Source organism: Bidens hawaiensis, unplaced genomic scaffold, assembly GCF_021521415.1.
Source record: "Bidens hawaiensis isolate Kalapana, Puna unplaced genomic scaffold, B.hawaiensis_p1.1 tig00028094_1, whole genome shotgun sequence".
Classification (NCBI taxonomy): Eukaryota; Viridiplantae; Streptophyta; class Magnoliopsida; order Asterales; family Asteraceae; genus Bidens; species Bidens hawaiensis.
The window spans coordinates 192,369-217,781 of NW_027505111.1; the positions used below are offsets into that span (position 1 = coordinate 192,369).

The following is a 25,413-nucleotide window of genomic DNA, read 5'->3' on the forward strand; positions in this document are numbered from 1 at the left end:
ACATAGTCCCTTGTAAATCATTTTCATATAACACGTTTGACTCGTTTGTAAAGTTTGGGGGCGTATTCACCTTTTCAATTTGGGATCGGCTTCAAACATCGTCCGAGGGTCTTTCCTTTGCTATCTCGCACCTATAGTACGAGTATAACCATTTGTTAGTCGGATATACAATCCGGCTTAAGACCTTTAGTCTTATTTTATAATCTTTACCTCGATGAACCTTTAGTTCAAAATCTCTTTTACTTTAAAACCTTTAGTTTTAAAAGTAATTTATAAACCTTTAGTTTATTTATAAAAACCCTACGTTTCTTCTTCTCTAAGAAATGTATTCTTTTATTTTCTTTATTATTTAAGAATAATTATTATTACTTAAATAATATTTTCATAACAAATAATATATATACTTACACACATATATATATTTATCGATATTCATAATTCTATCTTTTATTCTTTCTTTGTTATGTTTTCTTTTCTTTTATCGAGGTATCGAGTATAACCTCGACTTAAGGTTTAAGCCTTTTATAATATTTTATTATTATTTTCATCGGCGTTACGCCAACCTTTATTGGCTTATGGAAACCCTAATCACTTGAGCAACACTCCAACGCCGCTTCACCTTCTTTTCCTTCTCAATCAATCCTTCTTCTTGTTACTCTTTCCTTGGCACGCCAAAGGACAAACACCAATCCTTCACCACTTGTCGACACGCCTTACGAGACTAACCATCATGATGTCGAAGAATAACAAACACCTTCTTGGTTGATACGTCGGTGGAATGTGGCACGTACTTCGAGGAAACAAACACGAAAATCGAGGAATCGGGACACGCTTTTCGAGGTCGATTGATAATATGAATATTGGAACTTATAGAGATGTTAGAGAGAGAGAGTTATAAGCTGATTTGAGGTGTGAGTTATGAAGAACCCGTGGCCTCCTATTTATAGGCAAATCTGGAAGCCCGTCGCTATACGCGATGGCCTCCTGGTCACCCGTCGAGTATCGCGACGTAGGCCAGGACAGTCACCATATAGGTCTGCCACGTGTCGCCACGTGGCAGACAGTGTGCCACGTGTAGACACATGGCGGACGATGTGCCACGTGTGGCCACGTGTCGGGACACGTGGCAGACGGTGTGCCACGTGTGGACACGTGGCAGAACTTGTGCCAGAGGTGTCAGGCCACGTCATCGCGATACGCGATGACGTAGCTTCCACGACGATCGAGTATCGCCGTTGACTTTCTTCTAGAATGTTTGACTAAGCCCTTTGCGATACGCGATTGGCTTGTCCTTTGTCCCGTCGCGTACCGCGACGGGAAAGAAAGTCAGAATTTTTATTTTAAGCCCTAAGGTTTGGAATTTTGACGTTTTTGGTCCCTAGACTTTGGAAAGTTGACATTTTGAACTCGAAAGTTTCACGATGTTACAAGAATCGACAATCACCAACTTTGAATTTTTGATTTAATATGGTGAAACATTTTTCATCAAAAGATAATTGCAAGATAACCATGTACTTATCCAAGCTAAACCACATGTTTTATATAATCATCAAGTAAAACAAAGCTTCTTTATAGATTTTAGATGGTAAATGGAGTTTAGCTCATAATGAGCATTATTATGAACATTAGGATGGATGATAATAATAAACACATGATTAAACTAGAACAATCTAACCAAATGTGGATGAATCTTCCTTCTTAATGATGATGGTGGATGGATGATGATAATGATTGATGATGATGACCTCCAAGCTTTCAAACTCTTCACTAGATCTTCAATGTGAGTGTTAGTGGTTAGTGGGTGTTTTATAAGTGAAAACCGGATAGAACTCTTTTCAAGGCACACTTCTCAAATGACACAAGAGCCTCTATTTATAGGTTGTCTGGAGGTAGAAGCACGGCCCCGTGCTTTATTAAGCACGGCCTCGTGTCTACGTGTCCCAGTTGCATGTTGTCAGATCGTACATGATGACTCACCACGGCCCCGTGCTTCCTGAGGCACGACCCCGTGCTTTTCAGTGACATATGCTAATTCTTTTTGTCGTTTCCAAAAGGTGACCACGGCCCCGTGCTTTTTAGTGACATGTGCTAATTCTTTTTGTCGTTTCTGAAAAAGGTAACCACGGCCCCGTGTCTATTGAAGCACGGCCCCGTGTCTAGTTGTCCACTATTTTGTCTTTTCTTGTAGATTTTTGTCTTTTCTTATAGGTAAGCACGGCCCCGTGCTTCTAGAAGCACAGCCCCATGCTTTCTGAAACATAGCCCCATGTTTTGCTGTTTTCTTGGGTTTTCTTTGGTTTTTCTTCGGTCTTCATTCGTTTCTTTGTTTGAGGCTTGGATTCACCTGAGAATACATTTTAACATGATAAGTAGTTAGTTTAACTATATTATATAATAGAAGTTGTAGTTTTTAGAGATTATTTAATGCTAAAAATATGTATATTTTTATATACATCATGCACATCATGTGAGGGCAATTTAGACTTTTTACCCCCTTAGGGGTTATTTATGTAATTGACTTAAAACTTTGGTCAATAAATAAATAAATGTTTTTAACCGTTATATTATTTCCCAAATATTTATAACCCACCATTAAACACCATAACCAAACACCTGGGCAACCACCCACCACCCATCATCATCATCATCATCATCTTAGAAACCCTATATCTACCAATTGTTACAAAGATCTAATCAATGTACCCAAAACATAAAGGAATCGTGTCGTTGATTGCATCCTTCCGTCGTTCACGGTGTCCTTCCGTCGCCGTCAATCAATCAATAATAAGCCCTAGCACAATTAATTGCAGTTAATCCGTACGGTTTTCAACTTCAATCTTCTCTGATTCCGGCATAAAATATAATTAATTCCCCTAATTTTAATCACCAATTCTGTTTCTTACTTTTCGATAACAAACCTAATTGTCGGTTTACTTTACTACAATAAGACTTAGATGAATGAGTGAATTAATTGTATTAGTTTATGGATTGTTGCTGTAATTAGACATCAACGAGAGTTCAGTTTAATGTTAGGGTTTTGAAAATTAGATGATTGTACATGATTATGTGGGAAGAAGGAGAAAGATGGAAGCTTGGGAGAGGCGGTGGCCGGAGGAATGGTGGTGGGTGGCTGCATTGATTAGATCTAACCATTGGTAACTTATTAATTAAAAGGAAATACTACTGGTAAGAAATAGACCTAATCACTTTGCATTGAACATTGATTATTAGATCTAATTAATGCTTTGCACAGGTGTTTGGTTATGATGTTTGATGAAGAAGAAATGGAGATGAGGATAAAGATTGGTGGGATGAGAGTGAGAGATGAGTACTTTTTCAAAAAGCCAATTCTTTAGTTTAATTACAAAAACAGTCCTTAAATGGGTAAAATGACCACACTGACCTCATGTGCAAAGCACATGACCATATTTAACGAAAAAAATTAACTGGGTTAGTACCAAAGGACGTAACGTGAACAAAATTTGAAACATGAAATACGTTCTCTGTCATTAAGTTTGCCAAAGGACGACTATTGAAAAATCATGAAAACATAAAGGACAAGTTTTATCATTTTGTCTTTTATATATTATATGTGAAAAATCCCAATTAAACCCCTACATATTCCAAATAGGTACAAAACACCAAACATACCTATACCTGTACCCAATTGTACCTGTATCGAAATTTAACGAGTACTAATACTCGTACCGAAAAGGTTAAATCAATACGCGCACGGTACAATAGCCTTAAATAATTATTCAAACAAAACCAAGGAGAAAGTGTAAGCATTTATTTATATTTTAAATCTCAATAAATTCCAAAAAAATAAATAAATAAATAAATAAAACCTAGGAGCAAACAAATTGTTATTTTCTTTCCTTTTAAAAGACGCCAAAAGAACAAGACTTCTTCATTCATTGTTCACTCCCTGGTCAACTTTCGGTCAACCTCTAATGGTGAGTTAAATTATTTACATCCTGCCGTTTGCTTTCTTTCAATCTTCATCATCATACAAGAAAGAGCCTTGATATCAAATTAATGGTTGTTTTGTTTTTATTGTTTCTGGCCTTGTATTCTATCCTAGAGTTTATTTAGGTCACTAGTAGATAATAAGCTGATTAATTTTTATTTTTGTTTTTTTACTTTGTATAGTTTGATATCTTATATAGAGTTACAAATGTTTGTCACCAAGCCTAGAAATAGTAAACCTCATCCTACGAAAAATAAAGTTTTGGGTCCTAGGGCCCCAAAAGTAACCCTGCCCAGACTTCATAATTAACTCGTGGCTCGCTCGAATAAAACTAGCTAAAAAGAATATGATTTGAAACAACCGTTGGCTCACTTTTGTAAATGAGCAAAACTCGTCCCAAGCTCGGCTCGTTTAACTTCAAAATCAAGCTCGAGCCTAGCTGAACTGCCTTGTTTAATTTCGAGCTCGAGCTCAAACCACAAATTAAGTGTTTGGCAAACTCTGATCTGTAAAATAATTAATTCAAATAAGTCATCAGATTTAGTTATTTTAGTTGAATTCATGATGAAACTGGTTTTTATGGCTAATTATGTGAGCCCTAGATGACTGTATCACAAGCAGCAGAATAAGTTTCTGTATTTGTAACAAATGTGTTGCTTTTTTTTAATGCAGTCGAATAGGCACACTATTATACTTATGCAGCCGTCTCAAAACCGAGCAACAAGGACGTTTATGGACTATGAGTCGATAAGCCAAGCAATGGACGGTATGTTTTTGTACTTCAGTTTACCTATTCACCTATTAACAAAATTTAAGATATTTTCTTCTGTTTAATATCGAGAGTTCGAGTCATTGACGTATTCATCAATCTAGCATATTCATTAACTAGTATATTGTGGAATTAAATGTTTTTATGTTATCTTGCATTTGGTTTGTATGTGCAGGTATATGTGCAATATACGAAAGGAAAATTAAGAATTTGAATCCGGTCATGAGAAACATAACCTATGACATCCAAGATCTCTATAATTACATTGATGGCCTTGCTGATATGAGTGTGTTGGTGTACGTTTTCTTTCTGTCACCGCCCGCAAATACCTCTTGTCGATTTTTGCCATATAAGTTTTATATACTTTTTAATCTAAATAAATGTTCTCCTCTGCAGTTATGATCATTCTATTCAGGCATACCTTCGACCGAGAATGGATTCGAACCAAAATGTTTCAACACTTGAAGAAATTGGCTTAAGCAATCCTGCTCCCAGTTTCCTGGTTTGTTTATCTGAAATTCTGAATTTGTGATCTAGAATTCGGACTATTAGTAATTCCCGAATATGTGACTTTGAATGTGACTCAACTTTTATTATGTTGCATACATAAAGTACATGGTTTTAAAACTATACAATCAAACTTCATGTCTCTCCTTTAATGGTACTAATTGCAAACTATCACGGGTCGTTTCAAGATCTGTGCTTTTGCTTTCGGGCTGCAAGATATCATTAGGATTTTGTGTGTCAAACCGAGTCGTGTTCGGGAGAAGGAAAATGAAACCCAGTGTAGCAAGTCTCAATAGATTCCTAATAAGAATGACCAGCCACAAGTTTTCAAAATCGGTTCTTGTGACGTGAAATACGTGTAAGATTACCGCACCACCCCACTTGGAGGAAAGTGAACCGAAGCTATCGATGCTCATTAATAATGCAAAAAACGTGCCTTCGATCCCGATGGGGCATAAACTCGTGCTCAATACAATCATAGGCATCCACCTAACTCGGGATACAACACGAGAAACGCATTCTTCCATGACTACAAATAGGTAATCAGGAAGCCCGAGAACAAGGTTCAACCGTAAGATGAACATGAGGTCTAGAAACCCCGAGAGGCCATACACGAGTTGAGCAAAAAAGAGGAGTTTTCTAAACGGGTAGTCTTTAAGAAGCTTGTGGTAGATTAGGACTCCAACTAGAGATGGCCAAAAAAACCGGTTGGGGAACCGGTTTACCAGTTTAAACCGGAAACCGGTTTTTACGAAAACCGGTTTTTTAAAACCGGTTTGACCGGTTTAGAAACCACCGGTTCGTCTTTCGGTTACAAGTTCTAGATCCAAAACCGGTTAACGAACCGGTTAATGGAAAAACCGGTTTTTTTTATTAACCGGTTATGGAAAAACCGGTTAACCGGTTTATAAAAAAACCGGTTTATAACGGCTATATGCCCGTTTTTTTTGTTTTTGGACCGTTTTTTTTTTTTTTTTTACCATTTTACCCCCACAAACATCTATATATAGTTTAGGTTGGGTATTGGTTAGATCACACTCGATTATACAACTCCAAACGCTCTAAACGTTTATTTCATACGCGATTATTTTGTTATCCCACGCTCAATTATACCACATTACCACTCCATACGCTCTTATTTCGTAGTCGTTTATTTCATACTCGAGTATACCACTCTTATTTCGTAGTCGATTATCATGGCCCCCAAAGTGCTGCTTCATCCGTCAACATGGGTGCCTCGAACACGAGAGAAACGGTCGTTCGGGTCATCCCCACGAAACGAAACCATGATGTTTGGCAACATTTCGACCTATGCGAAATGTCTAACGGTAGCCAAAAAGCTCGATGCAAACATTGTTTGAAGTTTTATGGCAAAGATGCAAACTCCACTTTAAAAGCGCATGTACAAAGGCCCTTTTGCAAGGCCTTGAAGGACGAATCGGGAAGTAGTTCGCAGCCGGAGATGACGAATCAAGGAGCGGTGTTTACGTACGACGTTGAAGCGGTACGTCAACAGTTTTCAAACTTTGTGATTCAACAAACACTTCCTTTCAACCACTTCGACAACCCTCAATTCACGGAGATGATGCAAAACTATGTTCAACCACGCTACCAACACGTAAGTCGTTCGACCCTTAGAAGAGATTGTCTTAAAGCATGGAAAAACGCTAAATCCGAACTAATTTCATACTTTTCAAACTTACAAACTGGTGTAAACTTAACAACGGATGTGTGGTCGGTACCTCATGGTTCGCCCGACTCATACATTTGTGTGACGGCTCATTGGGTTGACCCCGAGTCGTGGCAAATGATGAAACGAACCGTTGCGTTTCAATTATTTGATTACCCGCACACGGGTAGAAATATTTTTCAAATCTTGGATAAAGTCATTCGACAATACAAGATTGAACATAAAATCTTTTCAATTTCGTTTGATAACGCGTCCAACAATACGGCCGCGGTTGGCCATTTAAAATTAAAGTATAAACCTATTTGTGATGGAGCGTTTTTTCATAGCCGATGCATTGCACATATTATCAACTTGGCCGTGCAAGATGGGTTAAACGTGATCGAAACGCAAAGAAACAATTTTAAAAGAATGTTACGAGATGTTTTTAGCAACAATAAAACATTTTCAAGATACAAAAAATTTTGTGTAGAAGCTAATTGTCAATGGTTGGGGCCAAATTGGGATTGTCCAACAAGATGGAACTCGACTTGTAATATGTTTGAGAAAGCCATCCAACAAAAAGAATCATTAATTGCGTTTCATCAAATTTTGTCAAGTAGGGGTAAATGTGCACCGTACGATCCTAGAAACTGGTTATTGATTGAGATCGTTACGGAGGTCCTTCAAATTTTTAAATCTTGCACAACTAGTTTATCCGGGGTTTACTATCCAACAAGCCCCATTGCTTTACCAAAAATTGTTGTCATGTGCACAAAGTTGAGTGAACTTCATTGTAGGGGTGCACCTTATTTTGATATGGGTGTAAAAATGAAAGAAAAATTTAGAAAATATTTTCAAGAACTACCCGCTGTTTTGACATGTGCTGTTGCGTTAAACCCTTGCATCAATGTTGGTGGTGTTGAAGCTTTAATAGAAAAAATTTGTGATGAGCTAGGGTTAAACGACGATCAAAACCCCTATTATAGCCAAACTTTAAAGAATGCTTTCAACACCACCTTGTCAAACATGTATGATGTCTACCTTACAAAATACGGGTCGTCTTCCCAAATTCATGACTCGTTAAGAGCTGTTGCCCAATCCCAATCCCAAACCGACCTTGAAATGGGGATGTACTACATGATTTGGGAAGACGCCGGTAAACGTCAAAAGGTAAACACCCCAAGCAGTGAACTTGGAAGGTATGGTGGTACCAACTTTGTGAAACACATGACTCCGGATGAATTTAGAAGTCTTGATTTGCTGGCTTGGTGGAGAGGTAAGGAGGATGAGTTTCCGATCCTCGCCGCCATGGCCAAAGAGTTACTAACGGTCCAAGCTTCCACGGTAGCTTCGGAGTCTGCTTTTTCTGTTTCTGGCAGGGTTATATCGATTAGGAGGACTCGACTCACTGCACCAGCTATAGAGATGTCGATTTGCTACAAGGATTACTTGGACTCTTTAGATAGGGCACAACATCAACGCTCACTCGAGGGGGAAATGGAGTATGAAGCGGGCTTGTATGAAGACGAGGTCAATGAATGACACACTCAACCAATGACCGATGAAGAAGCCGCGTACGACGATTACCTAAGAAATAGCTCGGGATCGGGTAGCGAAGAAAATTAGTTAAAGAAACAGCAAACATGGAGGCAAATCATGAGTAAGAAACAGCAAGTTGTTCATGTAATCGTGTCTAAGCATTCTTTTTCCTAATATGTGCTCTTATTTACTTGTTGATTTGGATTTTTCTAATTTAGTTAAAGAAACAGCAAACATGGAGGCAAATCATGAACAAACTGCGATTGGGAACAACAGGAGCATCTGCTAGTTCACGATTTAATGTTTGTATTTTTGAGTTAAATCATGAACAACAGTTCTTGGCAGAGATTTCTTCAGTGTTAATGATTTAATGTTTGTATTTTTGAGTTACGAATATGCGATAACGATTTAATGTTTGTATTTTTAATGTAAAAACTATAAATGAAAGTTATGTGTTTTTAATCTTTGGTTTGTTGAAAACACATTCACCAACACACACTCATACTCATCTTCCAAGCAAAGAACCCTAACAACGAAAGCAAAGAATGGCTTCGGTCAGTCCGTTTTGCCTTGTAGTTACCGTTTTGCCTTGTAGTTACCGGTTTGTTTATACTGTGAAAAAATAATGGTCTTCATTAAGTACAAAATATAAAAAACAAATATTCGTATTTGAAACCGCGAAATTTAAAAAAAAAAAAAAAAAAAAAAAAAAAAAAAAAAACGGTTAATAAAAAAAACCGGTTTATTAACCGGTTCTAACCGGTTTCTAAACCGGTCCTAACCGGTTAGACCGGTTAGGGTTTTGACAGCAAAAAACCGGTTATTAACCGGTCCGGTTATTCACCGAACCGGTTTTTTTCCGGGCCAAAAATAACCGGTCCTGTTAATAACCGAACCGGTTTTTTTAAAAAAACCGGTTTGTGCACCTCTAACTCCAACAATAGAGGCTAATGCTCCGATTGCGTGTACCATGCCAACGAGTTCCTGTATATAAAAACTCAATTGGTCATTTTTGTTAGGTGTGTATAATAATGGGCCAATAAAAGTACCTGTGAAAATGCAGGACCCGCCTTCGAGTCGGTGTATCAATAAAACTGGCCTTCATGGGTGCTAAAACTTAGAGCTATGGAAAGGTACATGTAAAGTGATGGCTTCCAGACTTGTGGGAACTGGATTGTCTCATACATGCCTTTTAGTGCTCCTCCCAGGTTTAATAGTGCCTGAGATATTAGCTTATTATTTAAGACCATATAAGCAGTTTTCAGATATTTTTCTTTTTTTTAAAACAAACTGTCTTCAGGAACTTATGTCTACGCGCCTGCAGACATAACCCTCCTACAGACGTTTGAAGCAAAGACAAACACAACCTAAGTTTATCAAATGGTTGGTCTCATTTTCCCATATATACCATAACAGAAAAGAGATGCTATAGGACACCACTAACACACTATCCACACGCCACTAACTATACACGTGTGACAGGCGAGCCAAAACGATTCATTGGGGCCGGGGCCGTATGAGTTGGTGTTCGCCAAAATCATGTTTAATGATGTGTTTAATTAACACAGAAATAACTGAGACAACGGTGTACGCCATTGACAGTCCATACGCTTGGTACGACATTATTTTCATGTCATATGGCCCGAGTGATAACTTTTAGTTGACTGAAGAAACTAACCTGTTTTTTCTTGGCAGATAAGTCATCAGATGCTTTCTTTTCATAGATCACAAATCCTAAAAATATTTGTGATGCTGCTGGAATTGCCAAAATTCCCAAAGCAAGCATTATATACATAATACCATAGAAACAATTTTGTCACTATTTTTATAAAAAACAGAATAAGTTCAACAAATTACATGTTATAACAACAAACCAACCTGAGGACCAAGATGATCAACAAAGAACCCGCTGGTGGCATACCCGACAAGCGCCCCAGCCGACGAGCACACCCCACACAAGCTCTGCATATCCAGAGCCACTTCCTTCAACTCGATACTATTCCTTGCAATGCAAGCATCAATAGTAACATCCGCCATCGCCATCCCAGCCGCAATAGCTATCAAACACCACAACGCCGTCGCCACTCCCAGCTTCACACCACCCTCAGCCACCATAGCCGCAGCCACCACCCCCACGACACCCGCCACAACAAAATACGGACGTCTTCGATAGCCCATTATCGGAAACACATCGGTCATGATCCCCCAAACTGGCTTCATGACCCATGGGATGGAGTATAGTCCATTAAACACTTGCACCTTTGAAGGTTGTATTTTTTGGACATCTTTCCAATAGTAATCGGTTACGACTTTGAAGAAGGATCCGGAGAAGCCCTGGCTGAGGGCGTAAACGAGGAATATTCCAAGGATGAACGACGGGTTGAGTTCGGTTGATAGCATTTTTAGCCATTGGAATGGTTGGAATATGAATGATGTTATTGGGTTGCATTGGTTTTTGGTGGTTTCCGGTGGCTGGTGGCTGGTAGCTGAAGAACGTGGGATGAGGTTTTGGGTCTCAAAGTTAGACATGTTGAGATCTGATTCTCTTGCAAGTAGATATGTTGACTAATGGGGAAGTGTTCAAAGATCACAGTTGAAGGATAAGCTATTCAATGTGATTTGTTTATTGTTAAATTTCGAATCATTCATGTTTTTTAAGACTTGGAATCATTTCTAACAAATTCAAGACAAATACTTGTGGTCCCAGGCTCATATACAGATTGGGACATTTTTTAAGAATTTCTACTCGGTTAACGTTCGTGAACAGGTTTAATTCTAACAAACAAATATGAACAAGGTTCCGTTCGATTTGTTTACAACCCTACCCTCAACTCGTTTATATTAACGAATCGAATATTGAGCTTAAGTCAACTCATTACCCTTAATATTTTTTTATATTTGTTTTAACACAGACACTATTTATTTCTTTTTTTGAACGCCCATAATATAAAACGAGCCTAGCAAAAGCTAGCCAATGAAAAACAAAAAATTACTTGATAAGACGTGGATTTTTTATTCACTTGGTAAATTACTTGATAAGACGTGGATTTTTTATTCACTTGGTCCAATAGCTGACGCTGCATTTTCGATATCTATTTGTTATCCACACAAATGAATATGTAAGAATAGAATCGAAGATATGATTTCATTAAGGCCGTCTTTGAGAATTGTTAAATTTTTTGGGCCTTAAGTAAAAGGTTTTTTTTGTTGGGTTTAAACAACTAAATTTTTAAATAGGCTTACATGGTTATAATTTTGGTTGTGCAAAAAAATTTTGTTTATAAAAATAAGCTTAAGTTAAGTAATTGAATTTAAAAGAAAAAATCGGGCATAGCAGGGTGTTGGCCCGGTGTCGGTCGTCCACTTTGCCCTCCTTGAGAGCTAGCGTTGATCTATAAATAATGATGCTAACAATCACGGTTCCTCTTCTGTAACCGATAAAGAGTCAATCCAGATATTCGAAACTGAAAAAACCTGTAACAAAGGCATGTCAGGCCACTTCTCCAATAGCGATCCACACTCTACTCTGCGCACACAGGGAATAGTTTCAACCAACACCGCGTTTAATTTGAAAACTCGTGAAAACCAGTTTTTTTCATAATTATTATGTAATAATTTTGCAAACCACATATATTTATTTTTTTTATGTATTTTCTGTTTTGGTAAAGATTAAAAAAACGTATAAAAGTGGTTTTCACGAGTTTTCAAATACGCTACTGTTTTTATTTGAACAATTTCATGTGTTGTTCAAAATATCTGTGATCCCCGATGACCCATTCGTCTCATAATCGAACTAACTGAGTCTGGAACAAAACTTTTAGCTAAATCTTGTAGTTGAAATATATATTTTTAAATGTACTTAAACCTCCTCCAGTTGCTTGATTTATCAACATTTTTAAATATATTAAAACAAGATGAGCGTGTGGGACCGAGTTAGGTTTCCTTAATTTATCACTATGAAGAGCATAAAAACAATTAGGTGGATGTTAAAAGATCAAGAAAAAATGTCTTAAAGGTTTTGACGATATTGATGCTAGTGACGATATCCTTGAATTCGAAGTTCGTAGTTACTTCGACTGGATGAATCGTAGCAATGGAATAATTAAGTCATAGTTCATTAGTTAAATGTATCATTAACCATTTTTTTTTGTACGAGGAACTTATCATGAATCCACTGATTTCTGCCGCTTCCATTATTGCTGCTGGATTGGCTGTAGGGCTTGCTTCTATTGGACCTAAGTAATCGATACTACGCCTTCGCCCTTTGAGAAGTTACTTTGTGAAATAGGATTGCTCCCTTGTACAATTTCTTCATTTTAGATAGCTAGAGCTAAGCCTGTCCTAAGTATGAGTCGGGTAGGACCTTTCAGTCAAGTGCCTTGCCTTCCTTGCCTATTCATTTAGTCCAACAATTGAAATACCTATTCGCATTGCTTCCCAGTGACATAAAAAATACAGATTCAACTGTCAAAGTGGTAGAGAGATTATAAAGACATGGGTTACCTTCAGATTAAAAATAAATCTTTTAAGTCTCTTATGTGAAAAGATTGGTGTAACATTTCGTTTTAGCTGTTTGTTGTTCCTTTGGCATCTAGCGTCTTGCTAATTATGATGTTTTTTAATGAAAGTCGTCGTTCAAAACAAACAAACCAAAAATGTCTTAGAAGGTGTTTTTAAAAAAAAACGTGATACAAGAAAGAGAAAATCAATTACTTTGAATTTGATGTTAGCGTTTACTTACTTTGAGAAAACAATTTGCTTTGATTTTCCATTACTTCATATATGTGTAATCTTATTACACTAAACTAACAATCAAATTTTCTAGTTTCAGGTTACTTTTAGTTTAAATAAACAAAACGCGGTTGATAGAGACAGATTCGAGATGGTCAATCTCCCGATATACCCATAGAGTGAGTTAGACTCCAAAAACAAGATAGAAGAAGAGAAACCAAACTTAAGACAATTTTCTAATTATTTTTCTTATTGAAACGATTACAACTTAAAGGAAAAAGAAAACACATCAAATAGGAAAAGATAAACAATACGAAAACATAATTATAGTACAATAAGAGAACTAAATAAAAGATAAACTTTAATAGTATATTAAACTTTAATTAATATAATATATGTATCAGCGGCTCACTTCAGTTTAAGTTTCGTTAAGACAAATTGAGAAATTATCTACACATTGCATTTAACCCTTTTCCGGAAAAGTTGTAGCTCCGAATTCTTTTTCTTGATCGAATGACTGGCATCCAATCTCCGGCCCGCGGTTTAGGAAAATGATAGCTAATTCTAAGTCGGGTTCAAACCATTTGTAAGAGTAAACAATTCGCTCATGATACAAGCCAATGCATACATGAGTACCTAAGGCTATTGTAATGGGCTAATGACATCACCACCTCATTTAAGGTAATGAACACCAGCCAGACCCGGTGGGGCGTTTTGGGTTCATGGATGGGCGAATAAAAAGCGTCGAGCCATAGGTGAGGGTGTTTGTTAAATTAATTTCATTGACCAATCATATGCATACAACTTACATTCTTTTTATTTTATTTTTCTTAATTTAAAATTCATACGAAGCCATTACACACCTTAATGAATACAGTTAATGAATTGCCTAGTCCTAGAACACACTAGTATGCAACACAGCTTCCAGACTTGAATATTCAGAGGTTCGATGTGCATGGTCTTTTACATATAGCTTGTATGTTAGCGCCTTACCGGTAAATTGTTGTGCATGGTTGGTTTATCGCTATATACTGGTGGAGTGGTGGGTTAACAATATTATTAGAAGAATAAAGATGATCACTTCTTGAATTAATAAATATGCGCATCACGTCTATATTTCCACATAATGGTTGTAAAATACATAAATACAGTATATGCATCACAGCCATAAATTGCAAAAATACAATTTATGTTGCACAAGATGCACAAATTATGTGCATCACAATTCACAATTATATAGTTTCACATTATAGCTATATGTTTTAGTTTAACACATTAGGTTGATAAATTGGCATCTCACGCATACAATACTCTGCTGCGGATCAAAAACTCGAAGAATTACTGCAGAACTTTCATATTTTATGTTTATAACATGTCAAAGTATTATGGAAGTTTTTAATAATTATCGCATATAGTTTTTATAGAATTAACCCAACCCGCATAAAATAGCAAATAAAACTGTAGATTTGAAATGCAAGATCATGATGCATCTTACCAGAAGCAATAAACTAGTCATTAGTGTTTAGGGGTAGTATTCAACTATTCATTATGAAACAAGTCAACAGCAATCTTTAAACCGCCATGCCATATGCATATTAACAGATATATATGTAATATAAAAGCCGTGAACGAAACTAACCTAGCAAACCAGCCACTCATGTTTATGATTGCACCGTTGATCCTGTTAATGGACTCAAAGTGGTCTCCCCGACTTCAGCCTTACAGAGTGGGCAGGAAGCATTGATCTTTAACCACTTGTCCACACAATCCTTGTGAAAGAAGTGAGTGCAAGGTAACTCCCTTAGTTCATCATTGTTGGCATACTTTGCCAAACAAATGCAACATACCTATGGAATAAATAACAGTAAAAACACTTTTCTCCCAATATTATTACCTTTAATAAACAATTGACATTGTCAAAGATGAAGATAATAGTATAGTATTCATAATAAATCTAACTTCTTGAATGAAGTGACATATGTAGTTTTAATCATCAAAAGTATACTAGAGCTTTCAAAAAGAGATCAAATACTATGGGAAATTTTCGACCCATTTGACCCCTTGCTAAATAAGCCAACTTTTTTGGATTTTACCTGTTTGACCCGTTTGAGATAAAACATAACCCAAACTACCCATTGAAAGCATACATGCTAGAAATTAGAGGTGTTTATAAACTGTCGAAACCGACCAAACCGCCATTACCGAAGAAAGTTGGCACGCTTGGCCAGTTTGAAATATATATGGTCTGGTTCACGGTTCCTTATAATAGTTTGTCGGATTACGCTTTGGAAGTTGGTACTAGCTGTTTAATATTATTATTTTTCTCATTTTAGGACCATAAAGTTATGTATATACATATTACATATTATATTCATAAACAACCCTTATCATTTTTTATTATCTAATACAAAATTACGCTTTCGATAGAATGTTTTTTGTCTAAAACAACTAACTGCCAAAACCAAATCATAAAACCATGAGAAGCAGCTGGTTCGACCAACCCAACCAACCTAGCAGTTTAGTAGATTTACCAAGACCGTAGTTAGTGATTCAGCTCAAAATTTCCACCAAAACCGGTCAAACCAAACCGTGACCATAGTAGAAATAAGCGAGAAATAAACATGAAAAGGATTGACTGTTTGACTTACAGCATCTTCTCCAGACACAACCCGTTCTTTTTCTGTTCCTGCAGCCACGACCCCACCTTCATTGGCGCCCGCATGACTTTCTTTACTATATCCATGTTTATGTTTTTTAATTTTAAATTTATACGTAGGAAGAGAATTTATAGATTCGGTAGTGGCCCCTCTATTTTGTGACAAGTCCTCCCTGAACCCCAGAACTGAAATTATACAAGGAAGACAGCAGCAGATTGTGGCACATAATATGAATGGCATCGCATACCCAACACAGCTGAACGTAAGAAACACTAAACATAGCCTGTCAAAAGATGACAAAACAACGTCAAAGACAATAGAATTGATGAGGTGGCGGATAACATGGCGTTGACTTGTACCTGTACAGGTTGGGAGCATCAGCAGCAGAAGAATGACCTCCAAATATCCACACGTTCCCAACAACAAACCACACTGCAAAGAAACAATCCAAACCCATTTTGAAGTATTCAACAAGTACTTTGAGTCTGCAACAGTAACAACATGTTTGTTATCAGACATGTGCATATTTGGTAAAAGAAGAATTAACATGTTACATACCTTGCACTCAGTAAACCTACTATAGGTCTAGTGGTACCGGTGGTGTTGTGAGTGTTAACTACTGAAGTGGTTGCGTTTGAAGATGGAGTTAAAGAAGTGGCTATTGCGGAAAGGCTGCCAGAAGGAGGTCGAACAGGATCTTGATCTGATGATTGATTTCTAAAATAAAAACGCCACATTAGCACGGGAGAGTTGCAACACATCCAGAAGCATAACCAATGACCCATGTGAATAATGGAGCGTGAGGATGTTCATGTCTTGATAAGGATAAAACAATAATTGCTGCTATTATTTGACTAACTGTTATAACTAACTCTATAGATATCCAATAACCAGAATTCACCGGGCTTCTGCGCCTTCGATATGTGTTCCCTCTTCTAGCAAACGGTGTTCTTCTTTCATTTGTTCCATTTGTAGTCAAAAAAGGAAGTTGAAAAATAGGATTATTGATACTAGTGGAAGGTATATCTTCATTTTGCTGTGAGTTTGACTCGGTGACCGGTCTATCTTGTGTTATATCAATCACATGCCCACCATGTTCAACAGTCTGTGGTCTATCCATTACTAGTGGTGGTTTGTTTGTTTGGACTTTGGAATGTTGGGCTAATAGTGAAGTAGTAAACCCATGAGATAAAAATAGCAAAGAACGCCTTCAAGACAATCAAACGGCACACTTTTATTTTATGCTGTAAATCAACTTCAAAATTCAAAAAACCAATATATGATGACAATATTGTGAAGTTCAGCCTGCCAAGATGAAAAACGCATATCATGAAAAACAAACTGTCACTTATAAAGGTGGAAATTCAAGTTCTAAGTACTTTAATCAGCCATAACTAATAACAGCCCTCTTAATTAACCAAATTAATATCTTAAATACAGTACTGATAACTAGGCCTGTACACGAATCGAACGAACACAAAGGGGGGCATGCTTGTGTTCGTTCATTTAGCTTTGACCGAACACGAGCATATAATTAAACAATTTTAGTGTTCATGTTCGTTCATTAAGAAAACGGCCATGTACGTGTTCGTTCATGGTTGTTCGTTTAAAAACCTAAACAAACAGTTCATAAGCACAAACAAACAAACAAACTTAAACGAACATAATAGAACAAACATAAAATGTACGCAAATGAACATAACTGAGCAAACATAGCCAAGTATATGCGTGTGTGTGTGTAGACACATATAACTTAAACAAGCCCCTTTTATGTTTATATTTACATAAAAGTAACTACTTAACTATTCATTAAAATTTAAACAAACGTAAATAACCGAACATTCATGAACATAAACGAACGAACAAAACGTGTGTTTGTTCATTTAATCGAACGAACAAAGAAAACTTGTTTACGTTCATACGCTTATGACATAAACGAACTTCCCACCAAACAGTTCAAGAACGTTCGGTTCATTTGCAATCAAACATATCCCTACTTATCCACTAAGCCATATTCAACAAATAACATAATAGAATCAATATCTTGTAAATGCACCAAAACATAAACCCTAATTTACCAATAATTAAACATACACACCATCTGTTCAAAAGACAAAGCCCTATGAAATATTAACAATCCTCTAGACCTGTTAAACTTCCTAACAATACGTATACAGATCTTTGAACAAAACACGTAATTAATCAGCAATTAATCAATACAACAGTGAGTAATGAATTACAAACCCTAGCAGAGTAACATACAGCTGATTTAGTCACGAGAACGAGTCACCGGTGAGTACAGTGAAGAATCGGATGAATATTGTGAAGATGATCGATCGATTGGTTTACGAACACAGAAAGAAAGAAACGGAGTAATAATTTTTTTACTGTTGTATATCGGGAGATAGATACAGGTAGTGTGTAAGTATTATAGTGTCATGTTTGACTTTTCTATTTCGCTTGCTTGGTGACTGCGACTTTGGATATTCTTTTGTGTTGTGCGGCCATGCCATATTATTATTATCTTATTTAGATTTAGATTGATTTCAAGTTACGTTATCTTTTTATATTGTTATTATAAAATCTTCAACTTACAATATGAAATTATCTTCATTCATAGCTCTAAGAATTCGGTTGTGTTTTCATCGTTGTATGTTGTTGTATTACAGGATAAAAGAAATATATATTTAAATACTTGTAGTCATTATTCTTATAAAATAATATAATAACAAAAATAATGGTGAAGGAGAACGGTCATAAAGTTAGTCACATTTTGACCGTTATAATCTCAAACAAGGAAATGATGGAAATTGATCCTTGTGTATTCTTATTTTATCTTCTAACAGTGTTATAAGTATTTTAAAAAGTACCAGTTCGATACTTTGGTATGATAGAAAGCAGGTGTAGTGACCACAAGGTTTTTTTTTAGAACGGCGTAATGATCACATGTTGAAACATGTCTATGTAAAAAAAGAATAAAATATCATATTCACGCTATTTGTTTCATGGGGCTGGAAGCGGTTGTGTTTGGTAATGGAGGTAGCCACGACAATAATATGGTAGCGACAACATGAGAACCGACTACCCTAAAACTCGCGAAGCCCGACGATACCCTATTAGTAATGATATCCTGTAAATCAGACATATTTTGTGATTAAAAATCAATAAGTTATGATAGACATACAAGGCTTCTTGCTAGGGCTGTAAACGAACCGATCGAACACGAACAAGGCCTTGTTCATGTTCGTTTGTTAAGAAAATATTGTGTTCACAAACGGTTCACGAACACTTACCGAACGAGATTTTATGTTTGTGTTCGTTCATTAAGAAACTTAATGTGTTCACGAACGGTTCACGAACACAAACAAACAAATATAAAATCGGTAGAGGCTAGAGAATAAGACCGATGTATTCATCAATGTGAATATTGAAAGCCCGTAAATGAATTGAATGAACACGAACAATGGCATATTCGTGTTCGTTCATTTAACTTTATAATTAATCGAACAAATATTTGTGTTCATGTGCGTTTATTTAAAAATGGATATTCGTGTTCGTTTATGTTCGTTTGTTTAAAATCTAAACAAACATAACTAAACAAAGATAAACGAACATAAATAAACATATACGAACCAATGTGAATGAACACAAACAAACATAAACAAACTTAAATCTGAAAAACACATAAATGAACACAAATTAACAAATATAAAAACCTTTAAGCAGATGACATATCTAGATAATATTTAATTATTTTCTATTAATACATAAACGAACATTCATGAACATAAATGAACAAACAGAATATTTGTTCATATTCGTTCATTTAGTTAAACGAACACAAATTTTGTGTTCATGTTAGTTCGTTTATTAAATAAACGAACATAAACGAACTTTCCGTCGAACGGTTCACGAACAGTTCACCGAACATTCGGTTCGTTTACAGGCCTACTTCTTGCCATTTGTTAAGAGGGGATCATGTGCTGGTTTATTTGAACCATGTTGGCCCATATATGATAACATGTTTCACATGAACAAATAGATTTAGTGATTAAAACCTCATATCACTACTCTTTCTTTATTGAATAATAAAGACATAAAGTTATACACAAATTACATGGACTTGAACCATCTTTTTACCTCTTTAGCATACTATGACTCAAACTTCTAATACTTAGAACTTCAAACAACTGATAAGCATACAATTAAATCACACAATTTAACCAATAAACATAACTAATAAACTAAACCTATCTTTTAAACTTCTTACAGTTTAGCACTTTAGCACTTCAACTTTCACATATGAACTAATTAGGATTAACTTCCAATAAACTCATTCTAAAATTAGTAATTTGAATAGCAAACAGATGTAACCGATTTTCTTAACAATGGGTTCCCGGTGTACTCTCCAGGATATATAAGGTACAGTACATAAAATGTCTTACAGGTGTGACATTATGGAAACAACTACAAAGTACCAGAATCTGGTTACAACAGATGGTTAATTACCACTTACAGCATGGAGCCATAAAAATGAATGTGGCAAGAAGATCCCCGCATATAATTAGTCTCAGAAAATGAATGCGGCAAGAAGATCCAGCAAATAATTAATCCCATTGTTCTCCAAACATCAGCAACTTAAACATTACAACAGCGGTTTCACAGGCTTCTGGGAGACTAATGTTGCAACACCTTTGTACTGTCAAAATAAATAGTGATTATTAGACCATAACATAGTCCAACTAGTAATTTAGAAGGGTATTTAGCCATTTACCTTTTGTTGCTTGTACTTTCGGCGTATAGCATGGAGAGGGCTGACATTGTTAAGTTGCAGATCTTGGAGAGCCAAAACTGTAGCTTTTAGCTCCAGTGCCTTGTAATTAGTATAATATTCTAACGTAGCATTCTGCAAGAAGTTGAAGGTCAATTATGATATAATGACCATGACAATACACACACACACACATATATTTAAATGCTGACCCATGGATCTTCATCTTGGTCAAGTGTCCATTTGGCTAAGTATACAGATGACGCAGCAATGAGTGATGGTAGGAACTTTATAAAACTGTACTCGGTTTGAGTTAGCTCTGCTAAATAGTTTGCCAGGAATTCCAATTCTATAACTGGAGCCTGCAATTTAATGCAATTTATGTTTTTATTCCACTATTCAGTTTCTTAGTTTCATTTGTTGCAAATGATTCCTAAACAATTATATTCATTTACCTTGTAAGAACTTTGTGCTGCTAAAAGGAATCTCCTGAAAATGAAATTGAATAATTTAGCATCTATGACAGCCAAAAACCAGATAATTTTCGTGTCAGGACCCACAAAAAGTACAAAATATGATATAGATGAAGACTACAACCTCAGGAACTTTTTGATAGTTGGAACAGAAAGTTGAAAGCTCAATGCATCCAGTATTTGATGCTCCATTTCCAATACCTGCTAGGTTTATATTTAGTTATTAGAATATAGTTTTTTATGTTATGATGCTAAGTAGAAGATGTGCTTAATATACCTCTGCTCTTGTGTAGGTGCTGTCAGTGATGAAACAGAATTCTTGAACGCGTGGTGCACAAATTTCTTCATACTTCCTTAAAACATATAAAGACAGTTTATAAAACTTTCTAGAAGTTTCATGTATCTTAATAGGGGTAAAAGAAGAGAACTCACGAGGCAATAAGCATGCAGGTTATACCGACCAATTGGAGTCTTCGTTTTCCAATGCATTTCTTGGAAAGATAAATATCGGTTAGAGCAACTGTTAGGTAAAATGTTTCTGAAGCTAAGCCATATTCTTCACAGACCTACATACAGAGTTCAAACTCTAGTAATTAACAACTGACTTAAGAATATAAGGTTATATGCATATTAAAAACTTTAAGGTAATATAATGGTAAGAGACTAATGATAATATCAACATATGATTGTTTTCAAGAACTAACCTCCACAAGCCAATCTATAAGAATGCTTCGCATTTGTTGTGTGATTTCTTGCTGCACGGTTTTCATATAATCAGTCGAATGCCTCCACTTAAGCTGTAGGTGAAACAGGTACTTCATATAGTAAGTAATAAAAGAAAAGAAGAGAATAACAAATACACACACGAGTGAACATAAACGAATGAGCTACTATACAGATAAAACCTTATTTCATCTAATAAGTGTAACCAAAATTATGCATCGAGTAAACCGATTTATTATGATCAAGAAATGGCGCACTTTAATAAATGGTTGGTTGTTTTTTGAGAACACAAAAAATTATAGGGAAAGGAGGTATTAACCAATAAATGGATGTCAACAGCTATTCAGATTTCAGACCTCAGTGGCGCGTAAATTGGCATATATTTCTGCAGCATATAAGCTGCATCTTTGAGGACCTGTGTGCTTAGAATCAATGTCGACAATGGACTCATCATTTGAGGCTTCTACTTTACTAGTAATGGGGTGTTCTCCTGCATGATACAACAATAAGATAATGCTTGAAGAAGTTAATAACATGTAAAAGGGGAAAAAGCAGCATGCTTATAGGTTTGTACGGTGAAAGCTAAATATAAACCAATTGGCAAGATTCAAATTAAAACAAATAATCTGACCTTTCTGTGATGAGCTTCCAGGTCCGGAATGTTTGTTGGATACCCTATTAGCAAGATTCAAATCTTGCATACTACCAATACTTGAATTTTTGTATACATGTAACTGGATTGCTTTATCAATATCTGGTTTTGGCTGTGAATTTGTTTCACAAATTTCACTTATAGCCTGGTTGGTTATGCTTTCTGCTGCTTCTGCCTTTCTCTTCTGAACCAGAGGACCCACCAGCATAGATTGTGCCACCATGTCATTCTTCTTAACAGCACATCGTTTGACCCGCTTACTAATCTGACAAAAAGCAGCATCAACATAAAGTAAATAAAATGTGTATTCTAATTAACAAATATAGAAAACATATCAGACCGTTGTTTAAGTTTATTAACTGAAAGATGCTACAAATATGTACCTGTACTTTATTTCCATTAGGAGCTTTTATCCTGGACTCATCAAATGAGTTATTAGTGATGTCACTAAGAACAACCCTTCTCTTGGCTTGAACAATAGGAGCAACAGCATTAGCAGACTTGACATCTGATAATGTTCTTTTGGTTTTGGGTTGAAGGACCCGCTTGTGATCCTGTTTCACAACAGGATGTAACGGCAGCAAACCACCTGATGCGCCCAATGTTTTTGCAAGTGCTCTAGTAACTCGTCCAGCAGGCCCTTGGATGTTAGCAGCAGGTACATTTTCTATGTTCATGTCTCTTGGCCTTGAAAAAGATCGGTGCATGATGTTAGATCAACTTGCTTTCCATGAATGCTGTAGCTAAATCATTTACATTGTAGTTAACAACTATTATCATTAATGTGTAACTGTGTAAAAACTGAAAAACGTTTGAACATACACATACTAATGTACGAAAGAACAGTGACCCACATTTTACCATCTTATTCTAGCATTAGTATTAGAAACAGGTCATATCAATTATCAACACATCCAGAAATAACAGCTAAGACATAATCAATAGAGTACACGTGAAATAAAAATCATCAGCGAACCTATTGAGTTATAAGTTATGACAATCCATAAACATATTAAATTCCTGTAATTCATAATTTGTTAGCACGGAACTCATGAAAACCTAAACGGAATCTATAATGTATCATCATAGAGCTCTTCTATATGTATATAAAACTTGTATATATGCTAACACATAAAACTTGTATATATTACTAAATGAAGATTATATTATATACATAAGGTGGATCTCAAGATCCTAACTGAAGAGGTAGGTCCCAGCAGAGCCCAGTTGGACCCGCAAGACTCACCTTGAAGAGGGACGTCTGCGCAGAAACCAACTGGATCCGCAGGACCAACCATGCTCAGAGACGTGACGTCCTTACGCGCAGTACACAAGCTGTTCCCGCAGGAAATGCCTCCCAATGGTGAAGGACTCTGCCTGTTCCCGCAGCTGCGGATACAAGCCATCGGGGAAGGCCACCCGCGCAGCAAGGCTACACGCACAAGGCACTTAGCTCTCAATCACTCAGTGTCACCTGAAGGAATGAGCAAAGCCGGGAACAATCCCGCACAAAGGCGGGAGGGGGAATACTCCCGCCCATAAGCCAGTCTGTACGATACGGGAAGATCTTCTGTACTGTACCTGACGAGGTATGGGCAAAAGATCTGACTAAAGATACGACAGCTTATTGACAACAGTATGGCGAGCAGCATGCTCCTGTACTGTATGTCACTATTAGCCGCTGCCTACTCACCAACTCCTGTCATACCACGTGCATAGCCGGCAGTTGGTGGAAAAGGAATAGTACACAGCAGGCCTGGTCACTATCAGCCGCTGCCTACCCACCAACTACCAGCAGGGCACGTGCGTAGGCCACTGTTGGTGGAACAGGAATACTATTCAGCCGGCCACACCTCCTTGGAAACCTACCTTCGGCTATAAATACCCCAAATGGTATGATCATCTTATCTCAACACATTACCATCATATTATCATCATATTATACCTGATATCTGCTCTAGCAATCTCTTAATATACATTTATATTTAAAGAGCAATCTAGTCTGATTCTCACGCCGGAGGGTGGTCACAAGGAGGAACCCCCCCCTTCTCAGTGACAAGCTCACGGTGTCTGTTTTGCAGGTTATCAGAAGAACCATCTTTACCGGGTCTAACCCCTCATGGGAAACATCTATCTAACCCCCAGGTTACCCGTAATCTGCCCGGGGTCCGGTTAGTGTTTCTTCACTAACGAATCAAGAAGCCTCAGATTTTCAATCAGAACTATCCAAGTACAAAAAGAACCGGTTCACAAACACACTACATTCATTATATGAATTAATAGTACTGTTCAAAGAGTATTTAAATAATGAAATAATATTTAATACTAGTGTTCAAAGAGTATTTAAATAATTGAATAAAGTACAAAACAAAACAGAAGAGCAACAAAAAGTCAAAGACAGAGGGTAGTTAGTCAAAGCAGCTAATGGAGTACTAAATTAGGTTTTATTCATCTCACAAAATTGAAGTAACAACACATAAACAAAAAACTAATTAGATCTTATTTGAAAACCGTAAATCAAAAGTGAAAACCTAAGTCAATGGATAAAATTAGAGATTATCACAGATCTATGGAGCTGATTGATTTTAAACTGAATATACACAATGCGGATTCAACAACCGATTGAATTTGTAATTCGTAAAGGTGTAATAATATAAGATAATTTGCATTTTGAAGGTGAAAGAAAGTAAATGTGCGTAGGTAATTTTGAGCTCACAGTGTTATAGAGGTGGATGAGATTAACAATGGTGTCTGAATAGAATAGGATAGAAGAGTGTGAGCTAGGGCTCCATTGTTATATTATAGATTCAAATAGAAAGAGAGCGTGTGAGAGAGAAACAAAGATATATATATATATATAGAGAGAGAGAGAGTGAGTCAATTCAAAAACTTCTAATATTTGTTATTTTGTTATTTCCACTACTATTCAAACTGTGCTAACAAACATACTAT

The 25,413-nt window shown here is 36.5% G+C and overlaps 1 protein-coding gene and 3 pseudogenes across 4 annotated transcripts; 1 reads left to right on the forward strand and 3 right to left on the reverse strand.

Moving 5' to 3' along the window:
• Positions 1–3,900: 3,900 nt before the first annotated feature.
• Positions 3,901–5,218, forward strand: LOC143610800 (enhancer of rudimentary homolog; annotated as a pseudogene). Its single transcript, XR_013149650.1, has 4 exons — positions 3,901–3,956; positions 4,643–4,736; positions 4,915–5,035; positions 5,136–5,218. The product of XR_013149650.1 is annotated as an enhancer of rudimentary homolog (transcript).
• Positions 5,219–5,327: 109 nt separating this feature from the next.
• LOC143610801 (putative folate-biopterin transporter 6) lies at positions 5,328–11,038 on the reverse strand (annotated as a pseudogene). The gene is made up of 5 exons (XR_013149651.1): positions 10,332–11,038; positions 10,133–10,236; positions 9,504–9,674; positions 9,381–9,438; positions 5,328–5,925 (listed from the first exon to the last, which is right to left on the reverse strand). The product of XR_013149651.1 is annotated as a putative folate-biopterin transporter 6 (transcript).
• A 2,550-nt stretch (positions 11,039–13,588) lies between these two features.
• On the reverse strand, positions 13,589–17,345 carry LOC143610803 (E3 ubiquitin-protein ligase At1g12760-like; annotated as a pseudogene). Its single transcript, XR_013149652.1, has 4 exons — positions 16,401–17,345; positions 16,202–16,327; positions 15,834–16,125; positions 13,589–15,032 (listed from the first exon to the last, which is right to left on the reverse strand). The product of XR_013149652.1 is annotated as an E3 ubiquitin-protein ligase At1g12760-like (transcript).
• A 2,930-nt stretch (positions 17,346–20,275) lies between these two features.
• Positions 20,276–25,208, reverse strand: LOC143610802 (cyclin-A2-1-like). Its single transcript, XM_077085180.1, has 12 exons — positions 25,178–25,208; positions 22,845–23,204; positions 22,441–22,726; positions 22,166–22,299; positions 21,791–21,883; positions 21,519–21,652; positions 21,364–21,439; positions 21,211–21,287; positions 21,069–21,102; positions 20,826–20,975; positions 20,617–20,748; positions 20,276–20,541 (listed from the first exon to the last, which is right to left on the reverse strand). Exons 2-12 carry the CDS (start codon positions 23,166–23,168, stop codon positions 20,488–20,490), a joined length of 1,494 nt encoding a protein of 497 aa, XP_076941295.1. The 5' UTR covers positions 23,169–23,204; positions 25,178–25,208; the 3' UTR covers positions 20,276–20,487.
• Between the last annotated feature and the right edge of the window lie 205 nt (positions 25,209–25,413).

Bases quoted from the DNA above. Each gene is read 5' to 3' on its own strand.
- LOC143610802 (XM_077085180.1), bottom strand. From the start codon at position 23,168: ATGCACCGATCTTTTTCAAGGCCAAGAGACATGAACATAGAAAATGTA. The intron at 21,653-21,790 runs GTTAGTTCTTGA...CTCTGTATGTAG, and splicing joins TTATAGATTGGCTTGTGGAG to GTCTGTGAAGAATATGGCTT. The intron at 21,288-21,363 runs GTATATTAAGCA...TAAACCTAGCAG, and splicing joins GCACCTACACAAGAGCAGAG to GTATTGGAAATGGAGCATCA.